The 10,534-nt window shown below is 32.5% G+C and overlaps 2 protein-coding genes across 3 annotated transcripts; both read right to left on the bottom strand.

Moving 5' to 3' along the window:
• LOC133816440 (uncharacterized) lies at positions 1-4,183 on the bottom strand. Of its 2 annotated transcripts, none has more exons than XM_062248937.1 (7): positions 4,099-4,183; positions 3,164-3,322; positions 2,827-2,947; positions 2,436-2,584; positions 2,080-2,251; positions 1,720-1,912; positions 1-132 (listed from the first exon to the last, which is right to left on the bottom strand). In XM_062248937.1, exons 1-4 carry the CDS (start codon positions 4,170-4,172, stop codon positions 2,504-2,506), a joined length of 435 nt encoding a protein of 144 aa, XP_062104921.1. In that variant the 5' UTR covers positions 4,173-4,183; the 3' UTR covers positions 1-132; positions 1,720-1,912; positions 2,080-2,251; positions 2,436-2,503. The 2 variants fall into 2 exon arrangements, with proteins under 2 accessions (XP_062104921.1, XP_062104925.1); XM_062248941.1 differs by lacking the exon at positions 1-132 and adding an exon at positions 1,399-1,477.
• A 1,707-nt stretch (positions 4,184-5,890) lies between these two features.
• On the bottom strand, positions 5,891-6,551 carry LOC133816419 (large ribosomal subunit protein eL21x/eL21w-like). Its single transcript, XM_062248928.1, has one exon. It carries the CDS (start codon positions 6,495-6,497, stop codon positions 6,003-6,005), a length of 495 nt encoding a protein of 164 aa, XP_062104912.1. The 5' UTR covers positions 6,498-6,551; the 3' UTR covers positions 5,891-6,002.
• Positions 6,552-10,534: the final 3,983 nt, after the last annotated feature.

Genomic DNA, 10,534 nt, shown 5'->3' with positions numbered 1-10,534 from the left:
CTTTCTTCCACAGGTCCATGTGTAATCCCCTTTGCAATAAAGTCAGTTGTAGTCCACAAAAGGCCTATTGTTGTCAAGCTTATGTTAAGCTCCGTCTTTAGAGCACTGTAAGCTCCAGTCACATCTACACACCTGAAATATTCGAGTGTAATAATGGAATCACACCAGCAATTACTTAAAGTGGTAATTCTAGGGCTTTTATCAACAAAAAAAAAACGGAACCAAATTGCCTTGTATTAATTAAAAATGCATGAAAGTTGTAATTCTAGGTTTCTATGTTGGAAGTAATGAAATTATAAGATTTTATCAGTCAATCCAAGTATAGGTGTCAGTGTGTGCCTATGCATGTGTGTAATCGGTCACTTGATATATTATGTCACTGCACAATATAGTATCTGATAAAACTGGAAGATTAGAACTTATTAAAGTGGTAGCTATAGTCATCCATGTTGCATTAATGAAATTATTAGCTCTTATTAAATATATCTGTATTATACTTTCAAAAGCATCAATCAAGCAATCAAAGAATATGTACTATTATCTGATAGAAGTGTCAAATGTAAGCATGAAAAATCATAGACAACCTATGACTTCAATACAGTAATGTGTATAAAAAGGAAGAATGAAAAAGCTAATAAAAGCAGACATTACATTTATAGGCTAATAAAAGGCTAACTTTAAAAAGTTAGTAATATAAGTTTACCTCTAAAACATGCAAAATAATCTTTAAAGACCCAACACGTCCATCCACACTCTCAGTGGAGAAATATAGAACCCTCGACGAAGAAATGACAACACATTCAAGTGATCTCATTTATGCAAGTGTGGTTTGATTGGTTTCCATCTAGAGACAGAATGTATCAATGATAAGAAATTTCAATTCTTATTTCACTAGTTAAACAGCCACAAAATCTTAGGAAGACAGAGTTCTCACATTCTATGATATCCCTTTGGTTCTGGTTGACAAGTTCTGGAAGTGATCTGAACCTAAAACAACACATATGGATTGATCTAATGCATCTAGTGCCATCTAACACTTTCTTAAAGATCATAAATTTTCACCTAAAATATTATAGATATATATAAAAACATATATCCTACTAAACAAACAGTAAGTTACATGATTTACCTGAGAATTTAAAGAGGAAAGAATACTGCAGTCGCTGTACTGGCCAGACGATTCCCTCAATAACTTTTTCACACCAGTAGAAACCTCATGTCAAGATAAACTAAAGCTTAATATACTTAAACAATTAAACTCTATAAGAATGCTGCAAGAAAATCCCAAACAAAAATACTAGTTTCTAGTTACCAAATAGAGATTAACAATTTTCAAATAAATATGAATTACAATATAGAGAGCAAACCTTATTTACATTCAATCCTAATGTCTTGTTTCCTTCATCCAAGTCTTCCAACTTTTTTAATCTTTCACGCTCCAACTTTAGTGCAGCTTCTGCAGCTTTAGTAATGTCACCTACCACCAATAGCCCCTTTCACGCATCAGATAACAGAAAAATTCTTAAAAGAGTACAGAGAACATGAATAAACTGAAAAAAAACAGAGGGGAATACAGTGGAGTGTCAAAAATGAACTATTGCCAAAACCTAGCTGATCTTTGTGAAAACTAGGGCTAAACTAGATTTTTAGATAAAAGGGCAAATGATTATATCTATAGATCAGTACAAGGTTGCTATATTTGCCTAGTAGCCAAATTACCTGCTGATGCTGAATTTATTGGTTTTTCAAATTTAGATTCCTTGGTTTTGGCTTTAGTTTGCAATCCTAAAGCTTCCTTCTGAACAGCAGCCTGGCTTGACGCTTCATTGGCCTCCCTTTCAGCAGCCTCTTTTGCTTCTCTTCTCTGAGCTTCCATTGCAGCCCTATTTTCTTCTTCAGCTCTGAGTTTTGCCTGCATCAGAAAATACTTTTATTACTAACAACAGCATAAAACCAAGATAATATACCAAAGCGCATTAAGATTATATCAGAAGAATATGTGAGAATAATAGAGGACTGTGACAACCATCTGTAGACATCTACCAAAAGAAATGAATAATCTGGGCAAAGTCAACAAACCTCAGCTTCTGCTTTGGCTTTTTCTTGGCGAAGTTTTTCTTCCAGGAGAGCTTTCTCTTTTCTTTTGGCCCCTTCATAAGCCGCATCACTTCTTATTTTCCTTTCTTCTATCTGGGACCTGAGTTCATGGTCCCTTTGGATAGCAGTCAAGTGATTATCAAGTGCTTCGGCACTACAGATGATGACCCAAAAATTAGAAAAAAGAAAGTCCAAATTTGACTTAAACAATAAAAAAGAAGAAGGAGATGAGAAATCATTAAAATTCCAGGGAAAAAAAATATCAAAAGCATGAGCACTTCAATGAGGGGAGGCAAAAAAACAATACAACATTATTAACAAAGGAATTACAGTCTTACATTTTTCGTTGATATTGGGTATCAAGCTTTCTCTCATTTTCACGCCTTGCTTCTCCATACTTATTAACTCAAAGAAATGAAGAAGAAACCTTTTCATTTTCACTCATCAGATCTGACTCCATTGTAAAAAAATTGTTCCTAATCTCCTCCTGTTTATTGAGCCAATTAATATTGTCATGCACCAAGTATGGAATTCTACGACCACAATAAGAAGAAAAATTTGCAGGGAAACCCTGGAGCTCGAGCATGTAGCCAAGGTATGAGATACGCTCTTCAAGAGATATGTGCCCTAGTTATTCATAATACTAATTATATAATTAAACATTTTGCAACAAAAACTATGCACAAATTCTACATCAGACGAAACATCATCAACTAGATAGCTACAGACCTTGACCCCAAGCTGATGTTCACTGGTTAGCTCCATCAAACCTCCTTCCACCAATCCTGTTTCTTCCATCAAGTATGGCTGAATTTCAAGTGCTGACTCATTCTCAGAGTCGTCATCATCACTAAGAGATAAATCAAGAAAATACAAAGTATTAATAGAAACTAGCGAGATCTCTAACAATCAATGCGATATCACATACCATAGAAATATCATAGAAGTCTGTCATGAATACACAACAGCTGAATAAAGCTTTTGATGACAGAATAAGGATGCAAAACTTGAATTGATAAATGGAATATAAGTAAAGGAAAACAATCAAGGCCAGTTAAATGCATACCTAACATAAAGGTCGTTAAAATTAAACCTATTAGCAGAAAGGGAGCTTCTATCTTGAGCTTCCTCATATGCATTGTCAATGTCATCCACCTCATCATCGAGAACACGCATTACAAATGGCCTAGAACTTCTTTCTACGCTCTTCACATTTGAAAGTTGACTATACAAAATTTACAGCTGAACTCTTAGTTAAACAGAAAAACACATATGCACCAAGCAGTTATCTAAATCACATACGTACATATGCGCACCCTTTCCCCACCCGAACCCCACCTAATTAACACACTAGACTAGATATCAATTCTATCAATTTCTTGTAGTAAATTAATCAAATAGTTTCAAGGCAAATGAATGAAACAAAGTAAGTTATAGAAAAAATTATGGATTGTCCAATACTCGAAAATATAACTTATCTTTCCAAAAAGGTCCTGCCCTAGGAATAAAACAAAAATATTTCAAACTTAATAAAAGACTTTTTTGTGGTAGTTCTAAAACACAGAATGAAAACAGAAAGATAAAAACTTGGGGTTGAGAAACTAAATATAATGATAATGGAAAAATAGTAGCCCTACAGAGCACTCAAATTTAAAAACCATCAGGATCAAAGCTCAACAGCAATGATAATCACTGCATAGAATATATTTATGCACACATAATCTGTCTATAATTTGTTCATTATTCAGCTCAATGATATAAACACCTTATAAAACTTCAAAAGAATTTAAAATATATTAGATTAATGTTTTCCATTATTGCAAATGCATTATTCGCCTAGTTTTCCATTATGTACTAGTGCATTCCATTCATCAACAACAACCATATACTTCACACTAGTTAAAACAAAACATTTCACAAATGACAAATATGGAATAGAATATAGAAATAAGTTGAGACAACTGCAGTTATATAAATATATATAGAGAGAGAGAAAGAGACCTTTTCTGAACTATGAGGCCTTGAAAGTGAGTATCAAAATCTGAAATTCCAGAGCTTAACTGGTCAGAATCCATTGATGCTTCTGCTGCTTTAGCAATGCCCAAAAGCTTTAAACACTCTAATTTTTCTCACTATATCCTCTCCATTAGAAACAATTCCAACACAAACAAATATATGTATTGATATATTCAAAATGTTTCTTGATATTAAACTAAAATCTAAAAACATAAAAAGAAAAGAAAACTCACAGACAAACGGCTTCTTGAGCAGCTGGGTTGCTTGGGTTCTTGCTTCAGCAGGGGCATCATCATGTGTGCTTCAGCGGCTCAACTGAAGAGAGTGACGAGAGACTAATAGAATGTATTTCATTTCATTGATAGCTCATCTTTTTTGTACTGGCTTTTGCTGCATTGCAAATTTAAATTGTATGTATGTTAGTTTAGTGAATCTAATAGACGATATTTTATCTTTGACATAACTGCTTCTTTATTAGATAGCTCATACTCAACCTACAAATTTGCACACTTGTACATATATCAATAGTGGAAAAAACTTGTTAGACATATGACAAATAAAAAAAATAAAAAAACATGATCAAAGCTTCTGAGTGGTGCTTATTGCATAATATCACTTAATATCTGAGTGGTGCTTCCACAACAAGCAGTAATAATTATATACAGCAACAGAACAATCATGCAATGGCTACTAGGTTCAATGTTATTCATAAAATAAAACTACATTTTAAAGTAATGAAATTAGATAAAAAAGTTTTATCAATCGTTTTTTTTTTAGTTTAATCAAGAACCATTCAGGAACTACAAAACTAGCATACACCTTTATATATAACATATACCTATATTATACATTTTTATATATATATATGCAGCAAATTAGAAAGTAGAATAAACGAAAGATAACAAAGGAAAAAATCTGTATAGAATAAAGATAAAATAACAAAGAATTATAGCTACCGTCTGTAAGTGTAGCCTGTTGTGAGTTGTCTTCTGAAAGCTAAGTGCTAACTCTGAAGAAATTTCTGGATCTCATCATGAGATGATTGTATCTTCCAAACAAAAGGGAAACAAACATATAATTAAATACAAATTCATGTTGGCGCAATGGAAGTTATCACAGAGGAAGAAAAAACACACTGACCAGCCATATATAATTGCTAATCACTTTCTAGTTTCCATTATTTTGTTTGAACAAACCAACCATTTATTCTAAGAAGCCATTTGGTGAAAATATATAAAACTCTTAAGTGAATGAGACAACAGATGGGGCACGTAACCCACCTGGTGTCTTCTGTAGAGTGAATATTGTCTAGATCTATGATCAAATCTTGCAAATATTATACATACAAAAGTATATCTCAGAAACAGTATTACATGTATATACCTGAGCAAATATAGAATTGACTTCAGAAATTTATTCAAAAAAAAATCTTAATAAATGAAGACCTGATGCCGTGAGATACTGAGGTGTTGTGCCTACTGCTTGCTGCCATCTGGCTTTTGTGAAGCTTTGAGGTGTCCTTCCGAATTGATGCCATGACTAGTGAGGTGAGCTGCCATGAAGACTTGGTGTCGTGAGGTTATGTGCCTTGCGTGAAAGATAAGAGTTGCAGTGCATGAAAGATGAGAATGCCTCTTGCTTTTTGCCTTTCATAAACCGAAAATCTTGGACTCTTGGAATATTTCTGTACACAATAAAAATAGCTCAGAAATTTTTTAAAACAAAATTGTACTTAGAATAGTATTCAAAATATGAAAACTAACAACGGCTTCGAGAACTTGAACTAATTAAGGAAACATTTCCATTGGTAGTCTTGAAAACAAAATCAAAACCAGACAAGAACAGAACAGAACAGAACATTGAGAAGAAAAAATAATACATAAAAAGATCTAATAACCACCCTTGAGATCGTTGACAACATCGTAAGGAATGGGGGTGACAGTTTCCAACTGAGCTCCTTCTACCATGAAACCTGGCTTGGGGGCCTCTGGCTGCCTCTTGGTGCTGATGGCCTCACCCTTCAACTTGGCCTCGGCCTTGAGCTTATCGTTCCTTAACTTTCTGTTTCTGAACTCCTTAGTGCATCTAGAGGGCTGGACATGCTCCACACGAACATGAATCCTCTTCTTAATGATGCGACTCCCAACCTGCTTGTTAACCTCCACGCCAATAGCGTGCTTGGTGATGTTCCAGACACGCCCAATTCGGCCATGGTATAACTTGTGGGGCATACCCTTGTGAATGGCGCCGTTCACCTTAATATCGACATACTCACAGGTCTTGTAGGTCTCGAGGTAGTTGGAGAGAGGGATGTACCCCTTCTTCCTGAAGGGACATGAAAACAGGTCTCGTGTCCGAGATCGTAGACCGTGTCCAGCCGACATTTTCTTCTACCTCTCTTCTCTTCTTGCTCTAGGGTTGTAGTGCACCAAATTTTTTTTTTTAGATTATTTAAATTTTTGTGAATTATTTTTATTTAAATGTTAAGTGTGATGAATTGTTTTATTTAAATGTTGTTGTTTTATTTAGTTGTTGTTTGTTTTATTTGATTGTTTATTATTTTATTTAATTGTTAGAATTATTTGGTATAATCTTTTGAATTTAAATTTGTTAATTGTTTGTTTGGTTAATTAATTTAATAAGTGAATAATTGTATAACATGTTTATTTTACTATTAGTGTCACATTTTAAATAAGTGTGACAATTGAGGTAATTATGTGAGTTATGGTTGAATGCACTAAGGTGCATGGTAGATAGTGATGCACTCTAGTGTTTTAGTGTGTGCTAGTACATGGTAATAAGGTGCACATGTGTGGATTTTCTACACATTTTATAATTTCCTTTTATTTGATATTTTTGTGTAGTTTTATTTAATTGTTAGAAAAATAAATAAAATGGAAGAAAAGGGCAAGTAGGTGGCGTGAAGGATATTAGGGGATTGATTGATATTTTTTCCATTTTTCTTTTAAGAGAATAAAGTTAAATTGGAAGAGGATAGCTATTATGGGTAAGAGAATTTTGACATTTTATTCAATTAAAATACTCTTTATTGTAAGGGATTTGTAGGCTGAATTAGGTGAGTGGATTGGGAAACTTACCATTTATTTTGGTGAGGCTTTATGAGGGAATTATGATTAAAAGGAAAGAAAATAAGGAAGAGAGGCCATTTTGCAAGCTTGTGCCGTGACCTAGAGAGAGAATAGAGAGAGAGAGGGTGGCGAGCTAGAGAGAGAGAAAGGAAGGGCTGCCATATTTTTCTAGAGAAGAAGAAGAAGAAAAGAAAGAGAAGGAGAAGAAGAAGAGGGTTTCGAACCCTAGGTAAGAATCTATCAACTAGTGTTTCACATATGTGCATTTGGATCTTCCCCTCTTCTCTAATCTAAGGTTGATTTTGTGGTTTCTTTCTTTGGGTGTATGGTGTTTGGAAATCATCTATAGGCGACAAGAGGTTTTCTTGCTATTGTGTTCTTGATTTTACAATCAAGAGAGGTAATGGTCTTTCTTAGCCTATATATTGGTTTTGATGGGTTTATCTTTGAGGTTTTTGATGATGATGCTAATGGTTGATTTTTGTAGGATTGATGATTATGATTTGTATATTTTTGAGAATATGATTTGTTTAAAAAGGGTTCATGGGTATGATTGAGGGAATGGATTTGATAGGGTTTATAATGAGGATATATGTTATGTTTATATTGCTATAGTTATCTTTTTAATCTTTGATTTATGTAAAATGGTAAATGATGATTTTAGAAATATGATAAGAAATATGTTAGGATTGTTATAAAGGCATGTTCATGAGATATGGTGTTATGAATTTATGTATGTTATTGCCATTGTTATTGTTGTTGGATTTCATGTGTAGATTCAATGGAATAGAAAAAATGGTTTTATAAGATCTCATGTGAATATGTTAGTAATATTCTTAGAATCATGTATATAATAAGAGTATGATGAGATTTTGGACATGTATGATTTTATGTGAAATTTTGGGATAAAAGATGAATCTCATGAGAAATTAAGCTTGCTGATTTTTGTAAATAATTGGATAAAAGTTTGATAAAAAGATGATTTGCATGCATAAGTAATGTTCTTGATGTTATGTTAATTTTATGAAATTAAAAATGGGTTTTTAAGTCCCATTAAAATGATATTTTACTCAAATAATTACCTACAGAATTTTTATTGAATTTTTGAGAAAATATGAGCTTTTAAATTGAATATGGTGATTTTTAATGATAAAAATAGTTGCTGGAATTTTTGTAAGAAAATATAAAGTGAGTTTCACTAAAATGAATTTGATGAGTTTTTGGAACAAACTATTTTTCCTAAGTTATGGTAATATTGAAAAATGGTATTTTTAATGGTATGAATGCATATATATTTTGATAAGTTATGATTTTCCTTTATTTTGATTGAGAAAAATATTTAGATTCTATTTATTTGTGATTTTTGAAGAAAATAAATGGTGGCTGAAAGTTTATTTTAAAAAGGTTAAAAATTGTTATTTAATTGTCACATATGGATTTTTTGTTACATAAAACTAAGTCTTAAATAATTTAAATAAAAATATATTTTCCACACTTAAAAAAATATATTTTTTTCACATCATTTATGTAACACAATGATAAAATTTATTTTTCTAAAGAAACATATTAAAAATAGGTATTTTAATTAAATCCAAGCTTTTTGGTTAATTCTTTGTAATTTGAGATTTATAAATGAAATTGTCACATATTTTATTTTTTAAGCTAAAATAAAATAATTTTATAAAATAAAATAATGTTTTGAGAGATTTAATCAACTTAGAAATTTTAAGAAAAATAAAGCATGTAATATGTCTATTGATTTTAAAATAATAAAAGTAAGAAATGTAGAATTATCGTTTTTGAAAACGTCTCTATTACGCAATGTTCCCACGTATGCATGTTACATGCAACTCCACTTTTACGTCCAAAATTATGTTTATTATTCAACTATGTGGTTTTTATAAAACGATCATGCATGTAAAATGGGTAAAATGAGCATTATTCTTTTTATGGCTTTATGTGGAGTTGAGAATAATTGCATGTTATGTGTAACGGTTATTATGTGTGCATGGTCCATACACACGTGAGTTGTGTGGAAGGGCAAAAGAGTAATTTTATGAACCTAAGAAATGTTATTTTGATTATGATATAGGCTCGTTGAAAGAATGTGAAAATTTCTTAGCTTGGACCTGAGGTAAGGAAGTTAGATAAATTCTATGATTTTATGCTATGAATGATAAGACTGTTGTATGAATGAATTGCTATGAAATATGAATGCCATTACGTGATGATATGTTGAATGTGATATGTGTATGGATGTTAGATACATCAAACTAGTTACGATGTTAGATACATCAAACAGATTACGATGTTAGATACATCAAGCAGATTACAATGTTAGATACATCGAACGAGTTACTAAGGACATTGAGACGTAACTCCTAGGGCGGACGCGCCGAGGTTATTCAAGGACCAGAGATCTCCTGTTTACCTCATAGGGTGACATGGACAACTAGCGATCCATGCTCATCATGTATGTTGTATGTTTGTGAAATGATGATATGTTACGATTATGTTATGATATGATGATATGTTACAATTGTGTTATGCAATGATTATGTTTTGATATGCCATGATGTTGTAAATGAACGTTAGTGTTTGTATTTGTTGTATTCTTACTTGCTTATTTGTTTGTACTTCCTTACTGGGCTTTTAGCTCACCCCCTTACTTTCCTTCCAGGTAGCAAATAGGATTTCTTTATGGCACGCGTGGTGACGTGAGGAGTTCTATCATCATGGGGTGTATGGCGTGGGGTAATCCTAAGGACGGAAAAACGATCATCGTAGAACACCATTTAAATTATGTTTTGTTTAAGAGACTTTCCTAAATTATCAGTGGGACTCAGTTATTTTATTTTGTTTCTTTTAAACTTTGCATAAAAATCTATGTTTTCTTTTAAAACTAATGGCGCCAACTTGCATGGTTTTAAGCAAGTCCCCACTGAGACTTTGATAACGAGTGGTATTCTTTTACAAACTTTGTTATGCGAATGTTTTATAAGTATTAGCTTAGGGCGTTCTTTACAAGGGTTTCTCTCTGTAACACGGCAAAGTCAAGCCCTAGATAAAATAGCACAGAAAATAACACTAATATTATTGCAAACTCGCATCATTTTCAAAATACTTGTACACAACCAAAAGAGAAATTTTGATAGAAGAGAAAAACCCAAATGAAACTCAAACTTCATGCCAAATGACTCTCCCAATTCAAAGAGAATCAAGTCGAAAGTGACTTTCTCAAAAGCTATTATGAAAATTACAGAGTATATAAATTCCAAGATCATAGTCAAGGATTCAATGCCCAAAAAGAAAAGGCAAAAGAAAAAAAAAAC

Source organism: Humulus lupulus, chromosome 1 (assembly GCF_963169125.1).
Source record: "Humulus lupulus chromosome 1, drHumLupu1.1, whole genome shotgun sequence".
Classification (NCBI taxonomy): Eukaryota; Viridiplantae; Streptophyta; class Magnoliopsida; order Rosales; family Cannabaceae; genus Humulus; species Humulus lupulus.
This window is presented reverse-complemented; position numbering and strand designations above follow the sequence as displayed.